The sequence below is a fragment of the Macrobrachium nipponense genome, chromosome 17 (assembly GCF_015104395.2).
Source record: "Macrobrachium nipponense isolate FS-2020 chromosome 17, ASM1510439v2, whole genome shotgun sequence".
NCBI lineage: Eukaryota > Metazoa > Arthropoda > Malacostraca > Decapoda > Palaemonidae > Macrobrachium > Macrobrachium nipponense.
The window spans coordinates 84,555,528-84,575,898 of NC_087210.1; the positions used below are offsets into that span (position 1 = coordinate 84,555,528).

General features: G+C 36.9%; 2 protein-coding genes and 1 long non-coding RNA gene across 3 annotated transcripts in view; 2 read left to right on the forward strand and 1 right to left on the reverse strand.

Moving 5' to 3' along the window:
- The first annotated feature begins 1,578 nt into the window (after window positions 1-1,578).
- LOC135196087 (uncharacterized) lies at window positions 1,579-14,850 on the forward strand. Its single transcript, XM_064222542.1, has 13 exons — window positions 1,579-1,669; window positions 4,363-4,448; window positions 5,350-5,521; window positions 6,168-6,335; window positions 6,920-7,164; window positions 7,330-7,455; window positions 8,046-8,211; window positions 8,474-8,715; window positions 9,269-9,453; window positions 10,121-10,351; window positions 11,209-11,384; window positions 13,723-13,903; window positions 14,433-14,850. The coding sequence occupies exons 2-13, from the start codon at window positions 4,364-4,366 to the stop codon at window positions 14,601-14,603; spliced, it is 2,148 nt and encodes a 715-aa protein (XP_064078612.1). The 5' UTR covers window positions 1,579-1,669; window position 4,363; the 3' UTR covers window positions 14,604-14,850.
- On the reverse strand, window positions 5,875-13,857 carry LOC135196088 (uncharacterized). Its single transcript, XR_010310320.1, has 3 exons — window positions 13,631-13,857; window positions 8,595-8,745; window positions 5,875-6,330 (listed from the first exon to the last, which is right to left on the reverse strand). It is a non-coding gene; the product is annotated as an uncharacterized LOC135196088 (long non-coding RNA).
- An 825-nt stretch (window positions 14,851-15,675) lies between the features above and the next one.
- The window catches only part of LOC135195976 (uncharacterized), a 26,577-nt gene continuing 21,881 nt past the window's right edge, over window positions 15,676-20,371 (forward strand). Inside the window, exons 1-2 of the mRNA XM_064222478.1 lie at window positions 15,676-15,751; window positions 19,504-19,608. Of these exons, the coding sequence (XP_064078548.1) occupies window positions 19,526-19,608 (83 nt within the window). The 5' untranslated portion in view covers window positions 15,676-15,751; window positions 19,504-19,525. The remainder of the gene's footprint in view (window positions 15,752-19,503; window positions 19,609-20,371) is intronic.

A 20,371-nucleotide genomic window follows, 5' to 3' on the forward strand; every position in this document is an offset into this window, starting at 1 on the left:
ACCTTGTCGTCTTTGCCTTTATCTTCGTTTATCAGAATAAATTTTTAGATGCATAGCTATATTAATTATATACCTAATATACTATATATATATATATATATATATATATATATATATATATATATATATATATATATATACGCGTTTATAACAGCCACAATAGCCATCTTAACTTCTCGAAGTCTTCACACTATTTTGGATACGCTTGTCACTACAGAGACTTATAGATCCAAATGCAAGAATATGAGGTAATACTACCGTCCGGTAGCAGGTTTCGAACCTGCATCCGGAATATCAGAACGAGGTCACATTGACGACCTGACCACGAGAAGGCCAGGTCGGCTATGTGACCTCCTTTTGATACTACGAGGGTTCGAATTTTAGTAGAGGGTTTCAAATTACTCCATAGTTCTTGCATTTGGATTTATGGCTTTGTGGTGTCAGGCTTATCCACAAAGTGTGCAGAACTCGAGAAATTAAGATGGCATTGCGGTCATATTATGATTACAAGTAAGTATATATATATATATATAGATATATATATTATATATTATATATATATATATATATATATCTATATATATAATATAATATAATATATATAATAATATATATAATATACACACCAACACACACAACACACACATATATATATAGATATATATATATATATATATATATATGTGTGTGGTGTGTGTGTGTGTGTGTGTGTGTGTGTATACTCATTTTTACCAAATGTTTTCAACTATAATAAGAAAGATAGATAGTAGAATTTGTAAAATACCATATATATTTTTATACACAAGAACATTACCCTTATAAAAAAAATATTTAAGCTTTGAATAAGGTATTAGAGAAGAATATTCCTCTCCGTTGGTTGCTAGAGTCCACAGGTCCAAATTAGGCTTGTCTTATCAACCCCTGACCACACAAAGGCTGGTTGATGTAACTAACCATTCAGAAAGAGCGGGAAAGTAATTTTCGTGAAAACAAGAAAGTTCGGAATGCAGAAATAAAACTGAATAGATAGGTCTATACTTGCCAGTAATGTTAACTCTAATTTCATTTTTAAACATTTTACGGAGCATTATCGTGATATTATTATTATTATTATTATTATTATTATTATTATTATTATTATTATTATTATTATTATTATTATTATTATTATTATTATTATTATTATTATTATTCAGAATATGAACCATATTCATATTGAACAAGTCCTTCTCCGATACTCATTATTTTCAGTAGGCCTAGTGGTTGGACCACCGAGGTCAAGCAAATCAGTAACTGAGAATAAATTCCTTTATGTCTATCAAAAGTCACCAGATTTACCCAAATACACCAGCCTGTGAAATTTTACGCTCCCCTTCCACCCATTTATCCAAAATGCTGACAAACTGAAGACCTAGTTAATTATTTCTCGACGTTGGTCTATTTTTAAAATGGTTTGGATTGGCGAAGCATTGACGTTGTCAGGCAAAAGGGGGCGTGTCTTGCCTGGAAGGAGTTGCCAGATTGTGCGGTTGACTTGCACTTCATTATAGCCTCAGCAGCAGCGTTGCATTACTGGGAAATCGGTGGTCCTGGAGTGAAGTCACGCAAGACTTCTGTTCCGTCCTCGTAAAACCATTAGACGTAATCACTTCGTAGTTAAGAAGATTAGGTTAGTATAACGCTGTGCTCCCTCCGTATTGAGCTACAGACACACATATACTATCATTAAGTCAACTTTACTTACATGTTCTTGGCCTTATTTCTCCTTTTTTATTTATTTTATTTTTTATTTTTGATGACTAATTTTAGGATTGAAAAAAATATTAGTAATGAACAGTTTGTACTTAAGTTGCCTAGTTTCCCGAAATGAGACAAAAAATTATTGATAGAGTGATTTTTGGTTGCTACAATTGGCGTTACATTACCTAGGTTACTGACGACACGCCAAAAATGACTGAGCTTTTTAACTTTATCTAAAAAAGGATATTTTGAAGTACCCTCCAATCAATCTTGCGTATGTCCTCCAAATTAGACTTAAAAAAACCTATTATTGCTGAAGCATTTGCCTTCTCAGTTACAGTCAGCTTTTACCCTAAGAGCTTTGTCAGATTCTAAGCAGGCTCTGGTCTTTGTCATGTACCTTCATTATAAGCTCTCAAGCTGTTGAGCTTTGATATTAATCTCCTCTTTATGAAAGGAAGTAAACTAGTAACAGTGTTACCACTGATATATTTAAGCATAGAAGACTGCGGCCTAAGGCTGTGCGAGACATACGTAGTACTGTTGTTTCTAGTTGGTGCAGCGTAGAATACAGACCAAAATAAGAGTCTGTTTCTCAGCCCTTGGCCAACATTTCTCAAAAGGGAGTCGACTATAATAACTGCTCTTTCTGCGCACTGGAGACACCGGAGGATTCTAGGATTAGGAAGGTGGAAGCAGCCGCTTTGAATTGCATGAAGACTGCAAGTAGGCCTACTCCTCAGAGATAGTCCAGATTTTATTATGAAAACGAAATTTAATAGGTTTAGCCATAGTATGTTATCACAAAAATTATTTATTTAATGGACCTCACGATATTTCCCCCAAAAAGGATAATTAATTCCCTACGTTCTTTGTACACCGTATCAGATTTTGTAAACGATATTCGTGATGAGAAACAACCTCTTTAATTCGTAGGTGAAAATTAGAAATGGAAATTTATTTTATTTGATAAGGTGTTCAGCCTTGATGAGAGATTCTGAAATTCTTGACGGCCCAGGGAGGCTATTCAACACAGGGGTAGTACTATCTGAAGGAATTGGGAACACCGCTGAATTTTGGAGTCTAGAGAGTAGAGATAGTGAAAACTAAAAATAAATAAATAGATAAATAATTTCAACAGAAATGGAAAATCATTTTGTTAATTCAAACTCTTGTTGAAGACTCTTAACCAGCATATATTAGATTAAATTTTCGTTTTGAATTTTGCTGTGCTTTGAGAAACCTTTCTCTAGATTAAATACAGCTGGATTTATGATTTTTTTTTATTTAATAATTTTGATCTTTACTGTTTCGTAACATATTTATCTCAAAAGTTCATTTAAAGATTAATTTTAACTTGAAAACTGCAAGAGAAATCTTTTCTAACAAGATGACGAATTTTTTAAACAACCAGAAAACCTTTGTATCTTACTGAGAGATACACGAGAATTCACAGCCGGATCGTTCACATATGCCTACGGAAAAAACGTAATTAAATTCGTAGGCATAACTGCAAAAACTGTGACAATGAAATAACACGTAGTACATGTTGTTCTGTGAAGGTGAAATACAAAAATTCTCGATATCGTATACAGGATTATCAGAGATTTATAGTTGCGAATCACACTAACAACCGCAAAAAAAAAGTCATTCCTTTTTGTCAATTCGCGGAGAACCATATCTGTCAAATTTCCTCGGAAGGAAGTTGATTTTAAGTGGCCGAGTCATTCAGAGTAGACCTCAGGCTTTGCCCTGCCAGATAAACGTCTACTGAAAGTACAGTCATTTCTCACGCCCCTAATCGATACTACGCTCCGAGTAGTCCAAAGGTTTGTCATTCACAAACCAATTATTACAGGGGGTCATTACGGCAAAATGACATGGCGTAGTTACAAATCATTGTTTTCAGACAGGCGACAGGAGGAACGGGTGGCGCGGTTTGGATATACGCCGAATTCCAGAAAGTAGTTAACACAAATTCGGCGCTTTTCTAGGCTTGGTCTAACCAACCCTGTAAGGAAGCATTCATTGGTCTATGATTATGTTCGGCACTTATATATTATGTTGAAAAATCCAGTAAGAATTTGTAGTTATGTTGTGTATAAAAAAAAAACTAAGTTATCTCCCTCATTGGATAGTTGATGAAACGTAGGTAGAAATTGTTCACTTAAGATTGTGCTTTAAATGTCGACACTTATTAACGAGAAAAATGCTCGCTGTGTAGCATTTCGTTCAACAATATTTGCCCTAGCTAGGAAGGCCTCTACCCATATTATTATTATTATTATTATTATTATTATTATTATTATTATTATTATTATGAATCCATGAAATTGCAGGAATTCACAATGGTACAAATATAAATAAATATATATTAGGAAAATATACATATACAAAACGAGAGCTTTCGAGAACCTGCTCGATTCTCCTTAGACAAAGCTAATCAAGCAGGTTCTCGAAAGTTCTCTTTTTGTATATATAATTCTAGTTTATATATTTACATTTATACCATTGTGGATTTCTTCGCCATTATTGTTATATGATAATAATTAAACATGGTTTAGTTACTGAATTTGTGTAAAAACGCGTTTAATCCTTCCCTCTTCTTCTGTATCTCCATAGTATGCAGGGCGTTGTGGCGCCTCTACTGATCGTGCTTCTTCTAGCACACTGGTTCCCTGTGACAACCTGCCTTGCCAATAAGAGAAGTAAGGATGAACTTCCGTCTTTCCCTTTTTCAGACATTTAAAGACTGCTTCTGCTATACTGTTTCTGCCACTGCTATTCGTTCAAGTTCAGACACAGCAATTCTTTGGCAGGATTTTGATAGGGATGGTACTAGTGGGAAATGACTGAATTGACAGTCGGGATCATATCGTCTTGTGTGACAGGAAATTTATACTATGCTTTTTTTCATCATTATTTTGATAGGGATGGTAATAATGAAAATGACTAAATTGTCAGTTGTAATAATTACTTGCTATGTGTGACAGGGCATTGAAACTAGACCGTTAGTTTGTACCTTCAATCAGTCGTAACATTCACAAGCGAACATAAGATAATTTGTTTATGTTTAAATATATTTCAGCAGAGAAATATCACAGCCATATCCGTTACCAGGATAGCAACAGATCTTTGATTGATATATGGAAAGATGCGTTAATAATTACAATAATTAAGAAAATTTGTAATAAGGACATAGGCTTATATTAAAGGTTCATTGTTAGTCTATACAGGAATTAGACCTATACTTATCGTAGCATGATATACGCTGAAACTGCAACCCGTCAGTATATATATATATATATATATATATATATATATATATATATATAAATATATATATATATATATATATATATATATATATATATATATATATATATATATATATATATATTACAATGTTCATGGCCAAACTCTTCTTGAATTATGGAATAATAAGGACAAAATCATTTAAATTTACTTGCTCATTAGGCCTGTCAGATTTCACGGTTCATCACCTATCGAGCTGAATTCTCTACAGAACTGGTATCGTTAAAAGTGTGTCTAACTACATTAGGCCTATCCTCCATTCATATACTCTCTAATATCTGCAAATCTTCACAGTTCTTCCTCCAAGTGACATGAACTTGAGTAAACATGGCAACATGGCGCCTGGAAGTGAATACGGAGGCGTGAGTTCAGTTGTGACGAACATCTATGAAACCTACTTGACAGGATGTCACCTGCTGCTCATCACAGGCGGAGAGGGGACTCATCTTTCACGCCTGGTGATGGGGTATGCTAAATTTCGATTCAATTAGTAGAGGATGTGTGAACTATCGAGTGTAATAACATCTTAATGGCCAAGGATAGAGTAATCATTTTCTTAAGGTGATGAGTAAAATCTGATTTTAAAAGGATAAGTTACTAGTGATGGCGGAGTACGTTACCATTAGCCTCCAAGGTCTATAGGCTCTTCTTGAAATCACGAAGAGGATTTTACATAAATCTTCAAAATAATAAATTTTCTCAGAGGGAATAAATACGAATGCAAAGTGTGATATAAAATCAAGGTTGGGAAATAAAATGACCAGAATCAGTAAAATAAGTATAAATGATAAACAAGAATACATGGCTTACAAGGGCACAAACACTCGGTACAAATATACAATAGATACAGACAAAATATTACGTACGAGATAACGATAAATACAAAATATAAAAGTTGATGAAAGGAGGATCTCGCATTAAACTGTACATAAAAGTTAACTTGAAAAACATGCGATTCTGTTTATGACTTTGCATAGATTCATTTTTCGAGTTTTTCCCGTGATTATTGTTCAACTATTGTGATCGCCAATTTAAATGTTATCCTTTCACAAATATTTCATTGATCTTCGTACTTTTCCAGGAATTTAAATCAATAAGTACTGTCTTTTCAGAGGTCTAAGAGACGCTTACATTCCTGGGGCGATTTTGAACTTACAACTGACCTCGTTTGACCAATCGGATGCCCTCTTGCCCCAGCTGAGGGAAGGGGAAGAGAAGGTGACTTGTCGGGTGTTCCTCTTTGACCTCACGGGCAGTGGGAGTCCATCGCTTGCCCTAGAGTGAGTAAATGAGATAATTGTGAAGACATTCATAATAGAGTTTGGGTCATATTAAGGATGAATCGACTCAGATAAAAAATAATAATAAGAAAGTGGAAAGGAGACTGATAAGGTACTCTCTCTCTCTCTCTCTCTCTCTCTCTCTCTCTCTCTCTCTATATATATATATATATATATATATATATATATATATATATATATATGTGTGTGTGTGTGTGTGTGTAGTTATAAACACACACAAACAAACACACACACACACACACACACACACACATATATATATATATATAAGATATAAAGATAGATATATATATAGAATATATCTATATGTATATAATAATATATATATATATTATTATATAATAATATATATATAGATATATAGATATATATATATATATATATATATTTATTATTCAAATATATACCATATATGTATATATGCATATCCATATATTTACTATATATATATATATATATATATATATATATATATATATATATATATATATATATGTGTGTGTGTGTGTGTGTGTGTGTGTGTGTGTGTGTGTGAGTGTATACAGTAGTCCCTCCGTTTGCAGATTCATGGACAAAGTCCAGCTGTTCTTGATACGCCACACCCACGTACTCTTCATCGGCTCCCCGGATCACCTGCAGGCGTCCCTCCAGGACAAGGCCCTCTGGAACAGCGTCAGAGTCCTGTACTTGGCAGTGATGCCCACTCGAGAGTCACCCCAGGGGTCTGTGGCTGCTGCGGTGAAATCGGCCATCAAATACAGAAGACAAGGACAAGACCGTGCCGTGGGTCTGTTGGCGCCACAGACAGGTGGGCACTTTTGTAGTGTTGTTATAATTATTATTATGATTATTGTTGTTGTTGTTGTAAGAGGCTTTACAATATGTGGAGTATCACAAGCCCTAGCCTATAGAAGGCCAAGTGGTACACAAATATAATAAGGATCCAGAAATATACACACACACACTATCTCAGGCTTTTCAGAATCAGTGGTCGTGTACTCCCGGTGCCTTTTCTGCGACAGAGGCGAAGCTGGAATTCGTCTGATGAACAAGTGGACTCCAAAAACTGGCTTTGTTTGGGACAACAGTCTGTTCGAAGGTAAATATGGAATCCATCCTGTTTCTAGTTGTTTTCTTCTCTCAACATCTATATATATATATATATATATATATATATATATATATATATATATATATATATATATATATAACTGAATGGCAGTTAGACCACCTAACCTGGAGGGTGGATTATTTAAGCCACTTCTGGCTAATTATTATTATTATTATTATTTACCAGCAATGCAAGTCAAACATCCTAAATGTCATGTAACTGTAATAATAACAATGCCCTCCCCTAAGTTCCCAAATTCTTCACACTCTTTGGATACGATTGTCACTGCAAAACCTTAGTTCCAAGTGCAAGAATATGAAATAATACCGATGTCCGGTAGTAAGATTCGAACCTATTCTGGAATATCAGAGTGTAATAGTAGTAGTAGATTTTGTCTTTGAAACGGCTCCCCTAATCCTTTCATTTCTCCGTTGCTTGTGCTTAAGTAGACTGAGCGTCATAGGCGCAGGCATGACCGCCCAAATACTAGTTAAACCCAAGAAGTGTCCCTACTAATGTGGGAAGCTCTAGCCCAGCTCAAGCTCTTTCAAATTTCGATTATTTCTCTTTCGCGCCAGACGAGTTCGCTGACATGAACGGGCATCAGTTAAAGATCGTTCAGCTCGACTGGTATCCATTCCTCGATTACGACAGGGACACCAACGAGACTTCCACCACAGTTACCCCCAAGGATTCGGTCGACATTCGCATGCTCAGTGCCATCGCCAAAGTGCGCAATTTCACGTAAGCATCCAAGAATGGCGATGCTTTAGAAATAATTTTCTTTCACTCCGTTTCTTCTTTCTATATCCCCAATGCTTAAAACTTATGCGTATGGAATGTTCAGGATTCTGACACTGTCAAGATTTTAACATGAACAGTGTTCTAATTTGGAACCTCACGGAATACGTTAAGCTGTCACACAACCTGTAGTTTCATCAGCAATGACTAAATTCTGGGCATACAGGTAATTTCACAGACTAATTAATCCACCTGTTTTTTGCAGGTACGTCATGCGGGTGCCGTGGGACGAGCAGTGGGGCGTCATGACGCCGACTGGAAACTGGACTGGAATGATTGGGACTCTGCAGCACCACAAGGCCGATTTTTCCATGTCCGTGACGTACCTGAGAGAGCGCCTGTCGGTGATAGACTACACAAGAGTCTATGTGATCGAGCCTCTGGTCCTTGTTTCGTCCAAACCCCGCCAGATACCCTCGTATTTGGCGTTGATTCAGCCCTTCGAAGGTAAGCAAGGTGGTTGAAGATGTCGTCAATCTGTAGGAGAAAAATGAATGATATCCAGTTCATTACAGAAGTTAAATCATGAATTCTTTCAGGAAATTGAAAAGTGCATCGACGCTTATCACAGTTGGCTCATTTAGTCCCGTAGCCAAAAAAATGATGGGACGTCATTAGTACATTCAGCTATAGTAGATTCACATTCCCTTACGATGCTCATGATTGATACTTCAATCACAGGGCTGGAAACTCTCAGTCCCTCTCGAGAGTTCACATAGGCAGGATGTATGTTCCACCTCTCCTGAGGGATACTTTTGAAAGACGTATCTCTCATGAGGGGTGGAACATAGATCCTACCCATGTGAACTCTCGAGAGAGACTGAGAGTTTCCAACGCCCTGTGATTGGCTTATCAACAGCCAATCAGGGACTGGCCTAGACATCAGATGCATGGTTGAAGTGAATCTACTATAGGATGTAATGTTATAAAATTCCTCAAGTTATTGCGGATTCTGCATCTTTACCTTTCCCTCGCTCATTATGTTGTTTCCCCTACCCAGGAGAGTTGTGGGTGGGCATTTTAATCTCGACCGCATCAGCCGGAATCGTCCTCTGGGCACTGCAGCTCATGTGGTCCAGGGTTTCTGGAAAACCTGGCCTGCCCCTGGACATATCGTTCCTTTCTACCTTGAGCACCATATTTGAGAAACCCACAGCCACGTTACCTCAAAATTCCAGCGGATTGGTGAGTCGATGTTACGCGGAATTAGCAACGGAGAAATACAGGGACATAGGTGGCACCTTTCATACATCAAAATAAATACAGGGGTCAAGGTTGCATCTGTCATATATCAAACGAAATTTGGGGGCTCCAGGTTGCATCTGTCATACATCAAACGAAATACGTGGGGTTCCAGGTTGCATTTGTCATACATCAAACGAAATACAGGGGTCCGGGTTGCATCTGCCATAAATCAAACGAAACACAGGGGTCCAGGTTGCATCTGTCATACATCAAACGTAATACAGGGGTCCAGGTTGCATCTGTTATACATCAAACGAAATACAGGTGTCCAGGTTGTATCTATCATACATCAAACGTAACACAGAGGTCCAGGTTGCATCTGTCATACATCAAACGTAATACAGGGGTCCAGGTTGCATCTTTTATACATCAAACGAAATACAGGTGTCCAGGTTGCATCTGTCATACATCAAACGAAATACAGGTGTCCAGGTTGCATCTGTCATACATAAAAAGCAAAATACAGGGACACAGTTTGCCCATTTCATACATCAAACGAAACACAGGGCCCAAGAATATTCACTTCAAACATCAGACGAGTGCTTTGGAGAATATGTAAACACGTCATTTCGACCAACATGACTCGAGTTCATTCTTCTTCTTGCAGACGTTCTTGGTATGGTGGTGGGTCTATTGCACCCTCATCACCGTCGTCTACAAGTCCTCATTGGTGGCTCACTTGTCAGTCCCTGGAAAGTCTCCTACCATAGACTCATTTGAGGAGCTCCTGCAGAAACAAGGGTTTACCTGGGGATTTGAGAACGCCCACCTTGCTTGTTACGCCTGGTTGAAGTACAACGAAGTTCCCGCTATCCAGGAGGTTTTCAAGAAACTGGAGGTGAGGTCTGGTCTAGAACAGACTGGATTGAGCTTGTTCTTTGAATTATAGTTGCTTTTATATGTTCTAATCATTACGGACACTCTTTTAGACTTTGCAGGTTTTAAATACTTGAGAAATTCAGTTGATTACTTTGTTTGGTGCTTATTTTTCGTTTCATTTTTCTTGAATTGTGGAGAATTCTCCTTGTTTCCGGTTGTCAGGAATCCTTGGCATAAAATTATATATACTCTACGTTGTTACGATGTTAAAATGAGAATACCATTGATCCCAATATCATTTCACGTTTATCTTTCTCTATTCTTTAACACCTGAACATCGTCAAGATGTAACCGTTAACAAGTGTTGTAGGTCATTGTTTGAGTTCTTTGAAAGAGAGAGAGAGAGAGAGAGAGAGAGAGAGAGAGAGAGAGAGAGAGAGAGAGAGAGAGAGAGAGAGAGAGCCGAGGGGCTAGTTGGTTGCACCGGGGGAATAAGTTATTCTATGTTAATACTCTGTTGAAATGAAGGTAACTGAATAAGCTACCACAGTTTCATCTTTAAAAAATACATGATATAGTTCAAAACGAAGTCAAGTTCCTCCTCCTGAATGTAAGATTGAATCTTGAATTTAATCATTATTTTGGTCATCACTCATTTTTTACTTTTTTTAAAACTAATAATGTTTCTCTGGTAAGTATACCGTCGAACTAATTTGCCACCCACACAAAGTTGTGAATAGTTTTTTTTTCGTTCCTTCTCTCCCTTTTGCATCCCACGAAGGCGTCACGTCTATCGTTTCAAAAAACCTGATAGATCGTCTCAAAAGAAGTTACTGTTATGAGACTCCTCACTAAACTCCGCCTTCCGAATTCCAGATCCAAGAAATTCCGGGTCAGATGACCCGCGTTCTGAAAGGGAAGCACGTCTTGATCGTCAAGAAGTTCAGGATCAAGTCCATTGTCGCAGCGTCGTACACAAACAGATTCGGATACACTCCCGTCTATTACTCTAAGGCCGAATACTTCAGATCCGGCCACGGGTGGGGGTTCAGGTATGTTTGGACACCTCCTCAAAACGATGAATTCTAAGTAAAGGCGTTGACCCAGGATCCTCATTATTATTATTATTATTATTATTATTATTATTATTATTATTATTATTATTATTATTATTTTATTATTATTATTATTATTATTCAGACAATGAGCCCTTTTCATATGGGACGAGCCCACAGGAGCAATTGACTCTAAAGGGCCCTATAGACGTTACGATCGCCGGATCCGGTTATCTGAATCGGAAGTAAATCTCACTGTCTATGGGGTTATCGTCCGACCAAAAGTGGGTGGAGTCCGTCGGCCTCTCCGACCAACTCGCAACCTGCCGTTGCCAGGTTCGTGGCATCCGATTTAGTTCAGGTGGCCGGAGGCCTCCACGTCTATGGCGTGATCTGAAGATTTACTTCAGTTTCAACGAGACGCTGAAGCGGCAACATGGCAGCTGCGTCCACAGATAATGAGTTCTGGGAGGAGTTCATTGAACGTCGTAGGAGAGGGAAATTAGGCTTATGATAAATTAGTTGGAAAATTATTGAAGGATGATATATATATATATATTATATCTATATATATAGATATATATTTAAAAAAATTTTTAAAAAAATATATATATAGATTATTATATATATATATATGTTGCATCTTGCATAGTCTAATGGCATATACGGTAGTTTAGTATACATAGGTAGGTCTATGATCCGTTAATGCAGAATAGGCACTTAAACCTACGGTTCTGCAGCCAAGAAGTGAAATGTACAATTTTCAACTCGTACACAAAATTTTTAGTTTTCACATGGAACAGTGAAATATTATTGAATATATTGTCATAGACTTTTATTTTATTTTATTTTATGTATGGAAAATAACAATGTAATTTAAACAATAGTACTAATCGCGCACACACCAAGTTATATATGATATATATATATATATATATCTATATATATATATCTATATATATATATATATATATATACTTATGTGTGTCAGTATATTATGTATTTACATATTGTGTTTGTATGCTATATCTGTATGTATTAGTAGTACTGTTGTTTAAATTACATTGTTATTTGTCGCACAAAAAATAAGTTTATGACAATACTTTCAATAATATTTAAATTTTCCGTGTTTAAATAAAGTTTTGTGTAGAAAAGATCTGAAATTTGTATTCTTACTTGGGTACAGAACCGTAGGTTTAAGGGCCTATTCTGCTTTAACGGAACTCTAGGCCTACTGTACCTACACCAGGCTGTATACCACTAGAATATGAAAGATGCTGTGTATGCAACATAGTTACTGTTTACCTTTGTAAACTCGTGTTGCATGACTTGAATAATTGCTTTACATGTCTCTGGGATTATTATGACCCAAGGAACGACTTGTAGCGTGTAAGCGAAGTGTGTTCAGCAACCTCTCTTTTGGTTGTGTGTGTGTGTGTGTGTTTTTTTTTTTATTGTATGTAATAATTCCATGTCAGTCTGCTCCTCCAGGTAATCGAACAAGTCACCAGGGTAAAGTTTCAATTAATTAAATAAACAATTGTGAGATAATTCATTTCATTTCTTCAACCATAGTTCAATTCAGGCTCTCCTTTGTCGCTGGGGGTTTCTAGTTTCAGCTGCAAGAGCGGTCTATAGCGTCATCACTGAGCGGACCGCCATGTCCTCACTCTACTATGTTTCGGCAAACTGAAATGTATCTGAACAAGAACGTCTATGGGCAACACAGATGCCGGAGACAGAACGGAACCTGATCCGCAGGTCGTAACGTCTAATTTCTTTCGTTGGAAAGAAATTACAGAACACGATTGAAAATACAGAAAGCATGGATCAGTTTAGATGCAAGAGTTAATCAGTTATTAAAATTAAAGAAGTGTTTTGGGTAGTGATACGTTGCGTCTTCGCTTGAACTTTACAGGTTCCAATTGCGCAACGTCCTCAGGGAAATGAACCGTCCCTCAGTCCAACGGTGTGAGGCATAAATGCTCTTTGGAACTGAGCACTTTGATAGCGATGCGCATAATTGCTGACTTATTATTATTATTATTATTATTATTATTATTATTATTATTATTATTATTATTATTATTATTATTATTATTATTCAAACGATGTGCAAGGATAAACATCTTTGCCATGTAGCTTTTTAGCTCTAGTCGTTTTCAGAGGAAAATGACTTGATTGAGTCCTATAATACCTTAACAAATTAAACATCAGCAACATCAAGTGGTGCTCAAACTCACCCAGATGGCCAAACTCATCGCCTGTACAATGATTTCCATGTCTCCTTTGATATCAATATTAATTTATGAATGAAAGCTTCCACTCCCAACAGAAGAAACGCCCCCTTCAAGAGAGTCATAGACCTAATGAAACAGCGGCTGATAGAAGCAGGACTCGTGTATCACTGGATAAACCAAATGATCGGTTCCCCGAGGAAAAAAGAATGCAAGGATGCGAACTGTCCCAAGGAGAAGGAAGAGAAGAAGTCTGAAAATCCTGCACAGCTCAGCGAGGTTGGTGTTAGTTCTCTCTCTCTCTCTCTCTCTCTCTCCTCTCCTCTCTCTCTCTCTCTCTCTCGCTCTCTCTCTCTCTCTCTCTCTCTCTCTCGGTCCTTTGGATACATATAGTATTAGGATCAACATTTACAACTTAAGCAAGGCCATTAAGTAGATCTGTAGTAGTGCTTTTGTCATAATAACTCAGACATTGAACTATTTTCCCTCGACACTTTTGTAGATATATTTGACTACATGATCACTGAGAATTTGCATGGTATTGTTTAATATAATATATATATATATATATATATATATATATATATAATATGTATGTATATACATATATAATTCACTATTTCACTATATTATATAAATGAAGTGTGATTGATGAAAAGGTATGACAAAGATATGGCAAAATGTTATCATAGATAAGAAAATAGGTCTGATTTCCGAGCTCTAGTGGACAACGGGACACTTACATAGTGGCATGGCACTCGCATTTTTTATAAATAAGGCAAGTAATCTCGATTCTTCTCCCATTTAGGTTCAAGGAAGTTCGTCGGAAAACGTCGTCTTAAGTTTGTACCACCTGCAGACAGTTTTCTACCTCTTTGCCTTAGGCTTGACCGCAGCCCTGATTGCATTTATGTGTGAAAACTGGGTCTTCTTGTGCACTCAGAAGACGCGTCCAGTAACAGCCTCCGAAGAGATTTAAGCCATTCCTGTCAGTTTTCATTCATTACGGAAAGTTTTTTTTTAATCTCCTTTTTGGTATTTGTTCTAGTGTACGTTAATTTGTATTTGTGGTATATTTTCAAGGGTCCTGTTATTTAATCTTGAAGATTTACAATAACTTTGCAGTGATTTAAATCTTCATTTGAACTCTGTTTTCTTAAAATGGATTGTAATTAGATAAGATTTTTGATCAACTGCATATGAAACGCCATTAGAAAAGGTGTGTGTGTGTGAGAGGAGAGAGAGAGAGAGAGAGAGAGAGAGAGAGAGAGAGAGAGAGAGAGAGAGGAGAGAGAGGCAAATCGACTTGTTCAGCTTAATTTGTTTAAATTAACTCTACACATTGCAGTTTATGCAACGAAATAGTCTGCATCATTATATAAAGGCATAATTCTGATTTGTAGTGAGAGAATTGAGATTCGATCAACTGTAATATTTATATAGTTAATCCATAATAAATGATATCAAAGCATCTGTCTTCCTCATTCCGAAATACTAAAGAAATTAATTTCATCTTTTTGTTCGTGAACAATAGCTACTCCTTTCCTGATTAAAGGTAAGTCGTCGAAGAAATTTTTTTTTCATTTGTTTTATAGTGGAAGAGTTTAATGCACCGAGTGGCATATTTTCAGTCTGTAAGTGCACGATTTATATCACTCCAATTATGAGCCTGTAGTGAAGAAAGACTGGAGAAGGGAAACAATTACTCTGCGATTAGTTAGTAATGTCGCAAGACAAATCATTCTGAAACTGAAGTGGCACATTATTTGGGTTCGAATTTACTACTGTGTTTTGACATGAATCAAAAGGAAGGTTAGCTATTTGGCTTTTCCTTGAAAGCACCTTGACCTCACTTTCCTTCCGAAAGTAGTAAAAGTATAAATATTATATTTATATGATATGAATGAAATCTGCGGGTTTGTAGCAAGTTTGATTTATAGATATGGAATTTAAAAAATATGGATGAAATTATGTCGAATGTAATTTTCACATTCAGTTTTTAGATACATGAAAATATCAATAACGAACGCGACTTCACTTCGTGGGAGGAGGTATAAACAATGAGTTTCACTTTTCTAAGAAAAGTAACAACAACTTTTCCTCGATTTTGGATTTTACCAAATTTCTGTAAGTTGCTCTCCACTCCATTACCGGTGATATATATTTATTACTGTTTATTCAAATCAGAAGTAGCTACGTAAAAAAACTAATCATTCCTTTTGAATACGACGTACACGAAGTCTGTGCGAAAATTAGTAGGGTAACACCCATGACCATGTAGGGTACACAGATCTGTCTCCTGAAGGAGTGAGTGAGCAAGTTGACCAGTGGGCGTAAGGTTAGGTAGGCGTGACCGTGAGTGATTTTCTTGGAAACAGGATTGGAAGGGACCTTGACGATCTACAGTATTTTCTTTTTTGAATAAGGTAAGCCATATTGCCTGTGAAAATGTGGTACTACCTACCTAGCCTACTACTACCTAGTAGCTAACCTATCCTTATTTTATACGGACTCCTTCAGGGTCTACCTACTAGCCTATAGCTAGCTATATTTGTACCCTAATTTGTAATACCTAGGTATGTACCTATTTTGGGACTTTGATACCCTAGTGCCTGGTAATTGCATCACGTAGCCCTTTGATACCTTAGTGCCTGGTACTAGGTAATTGCATCACGTAGCCTGGGCTAAGCTGAGGGGTAAGATGCTTAGGTATAGCTACCTCAGTACTAGTTACTTTATGGGGCTCACAGCCAAGTCAGGGCCACAGCACTCTTAAGTCAGGTCAGAAAGGTGAGGCCTGGTTGGGTCAGGATACGTCATTCTAGGGTAAGTTAGGGTTGGCCCAATTTCACGACCAGATTTCTCATAGGCCTATCTACCCCTCCCTTTTCTGCATCTGAAACCCATTCAGGCTACCTATTACCTAGGCTATACTAGCTACTAAGTCAGAATAGGTTTGGAGAGTTCCATTGGGATAGAGTGAGCAAAGCCTATCCCTTCCTCCCCGGCCGGGTCAGGAAGTGACGCCTTAGGTCGAGGTTAGGTGCTAGGTATGCCAAGTGAAACACATCATTGATCTAGGGTAAAAAACCGCATGGTACAGGGGTGGACCATGTACGATCAATGTGTACAACCCCCAAAAAAGTACATTATAACGTGTCCTGACACCAGAGTAGAGGTCTTTAGCTCCGTTTCTCACCAACAAGAAGTCGTGTCTGATGCCCATCTCCGATGTCAGGACGCGTTATAATGTACTTTTCTTGGGGTTGTACACATTGATCGTACATGGTCCACCCCTGTACCATGCGGTTTTTTACCCTAATTGCCATGGGTGATTTTGGCAGATATTGAGTTGGCAGGTTTTAGAGATAACATTCACAATTCACCTGTGTCTCTCTCAATAGGTAGTAAGGTAAAATTTGCTAATTATTTACATATTTTGTGATTGTTGAAATTACCAAAAAAGGAGTCAAGATTAGGAGTGTTAAAAAGATTGAAGCTTAGCTAATTGACAAAATGAGCTGCAGGTTACTGCCATAAGCACTAAAATAACCATGTGAAGTCTCAGTACAATAAGTGTTGAAGGCAATTTTGAGTCAAGTATGGTGTTTCATTAAACAGCTTTGTCAACTCAACCACCCTTGAAAATATCCATCTTAGCCTAGTGCTCAGTTAATGATGTGCCAACCTCAAATTGCTCACCTCTGTAATGTTTGTCACTGTACCTCAGTACTTAAGTTGTAATCAACAGTAAGACAGCATTTTGTTTAGCCTATTATACTTTCCATTTGTACCAGTTTTCCTCTCTTTGTTTAGAATGGCAAACTGCAATTTTTCTAAACCACTTACCCTTTAACCTAACCTAAACCTACCCATGGGCTGCATCCAACAATGTAAGACCATAGTGAAAAATTTTGATTTTGCATAAAAAAACGTGTATAGCACCAACAGCATTTGGTGAAATTTGCTCAAAACACACAAGAAAATGTGGAAAAAGTATGTGATTCATGTGTATGATAGCCTACGGTAAGTAAGAATCGTGAGAGATAGTTAGGGGAGAAACATGAAAAATGTGGAAATGTCAGTTTAACAGGTACAGCGTAACCTAAACTAACTTAGGTTGCAGCATCCCCTTGACCAGGTGCTTTTCCAAAAGACACCCACATGAACAGTGCCCAAAACTGATGCTATTGGTAATAACGGATACATTTTAATCTAACCTGACATAGGTTATGGTGTATCCATGGCAGCAAAATTCCCTATAACAATATAACAGTATTTGCATGAGCTTACCCTATCCTATACACATTGCTAACCTTCAATTTTATATCACGATTAATCTCAGTTGTATGGGTTTTAGTGATGCAGCCTCCAACACTTTTTCTAGAATTATCAAAACAACTTTCTAATAAGGCAATATAGATAGAACTAAATATGAATGTTCACTGTAACAGTATTTATAGAAGAGACAGCAGTTCCTCATTAGTCAAACAGAACTGCTATATGGCTCAATTGCATTTCCAAACTGCAGATGCAACAACTCCTTTGACTGAGAATTTGTGTAGAGCAATTGGATTGTTCCTGCGTAAATAGAAAACCGTTCAGTTTTCTGTAGGAGCACTCTCCATACAAGGTGGAAACAATCATTAATGTTTGACAGCAAGGTGGTCCATTGGTGAGAGGTAGATAGGTGTGAAGTGGAATTCCCTACTAACCTGTCATAACCCAGCACTATTTTTTTTTTAGCTGCTGTTGAGAGTGGATGTCTTGCTTTGCCTTTCCCAGACTGCCTTGTTGAAGCTTTGAAAATTGTAAGTGTTGATTACAATGGTTTGTGCTTGGTTTTTCATCATAGATGTTACTGATATTGATATATCAGTGACTGAAGAAGAAAGGTGTGCTAGATGTGTGTGTGTGTGACCACTTTAATGTTTTCGTGTAGGAAGAAGTGAAGTCTTCTCGCAAGAAGCCCAAGCAAACTTTACATGAGCATCCCCCTTCTTGAAGTTTGACGATGATGTTACCTCCATACAAGACTTTCATCCTAGGTAGGATTGACCCTGAGTTCTCTGAAATTCCTCATGACCCACTGTCTTTACGATTCTCCGAAGACAGGAAGACTGCCGTAGACTCTCTTCTTGTTGTTCCTTCTCCAGAGGTATAAAGAGAAAAGTCACTGCTGACTTTTTTTCTAACATGTGCCCGCTCTCTGTGACATGTCCGTAAGGATGGGGTTCATTTGCGATGGATCTGTGGGGTATTATACCTCTGAATGTCAGTCGTGAATACCTGCATGTGTGCAAATGTGCTGCCTCTCAAAATGTTCTGTGGTTTGTCTAGGGGGTTCTGATTTGTGTATTTGAAGAAAATTATGACTCTTTTTTCATGCACAAACCCATTATGTTATTGGAAGTGCATTCCCATCCCCTCCTTGTAGCTGGTGCAAAAAGCAGAATGACCAGTTTCACCATTAGCTCAGGGACCCAAATGCATACTCAGATAAGTGACAAGCATGACTGATCTTCTGTGGAGGTTTTGGAGATTGTTAGTGCACTGGATATGCAGTTGTATGGTATGGAAATTATTAATTAAATTAATAATGCACTGGATAAGCTATCATTAAGTATACATATGATTAAATTAATTTTGTTTTTTGACAGAGTTATAATATATATATTGTTACAATAAAAATTGTTGTAAATGAAGATTGGAATTCTGCTTGAGAGGCTGTAAGGGAAATGGTTGGTGGCAAATGCCACTTTCAGTTGTATCGTAATGATTATATATATATTGGCGATAAAGGATGAATTCAGATTGACATTTTGAAAGATTTGTGAACATATCTGATATGTATCTATAATTGAGATTTACTTTTGCAGGATATTAGAATGGTTATATATTATGTTAAATGGTGACAAACAAAGAACTGGAGGCAGCAGGAATCTGCTATGCTCCCCATTAAGTAGAATACCAGTACCAAGTAGGTAAGTACTACGTATATCCATTTACGCTCTGATATAGTTAAGTAAAAAATTAGAGATAAAAGAAATTTATTGCCTTTTAATGGTTTTTTAACCTTAAACAAAGCTCAGTTCGAATTTTATGAATTACGTATAGTTGCTTCAGAAGTTTTTGAATTTCCAGAATCTGTTTATCTTGAGCTGCTTGTTGCATTTTAAGGTAGCTTTCTATTTTCAGTTAGAATGGAGTTCAAAGCTTTGCTTTTTAGAACATATAAACAAATATACCGTTGCAATGTTTACCCATTTCATATAAGCCGAAAACCTATTTCATTTGTTTGTGTTAGTGATGATTTTCTAGAAGATGCTTGTTATAGATTACCTACGATAAAAGATGGTTGAACATAACTTTTATTAGTCCTTAGTATTTGCATGTGAATTTGAATTTTTTAAGTCCTTGTTTTAACTCTTATGGCTGCTGTTTCATCCTCACTTTAGAAATAAATGTACATAGTTTATATTTAGCTTAAATTATTTGCTTGATATTTAGGTGGAGTTTCATTTTTGTTGGCTGATTCATGTACATGTACAGCATACACATATAAAGATGGAAGTCCCTATCCAGCATTTTGATAATACTGCAAATCATCAACTTATGGAGTGGCATTTTTTATGGAAAATATCAAGTACACTGGTTAAATTTTGAGAGGCGGGTACTGCTGATAATTTGCAGACATTGAAATAGTAGCGTGTAACAGTACTTTTTCTAGAGAATCATAAAGCTAGT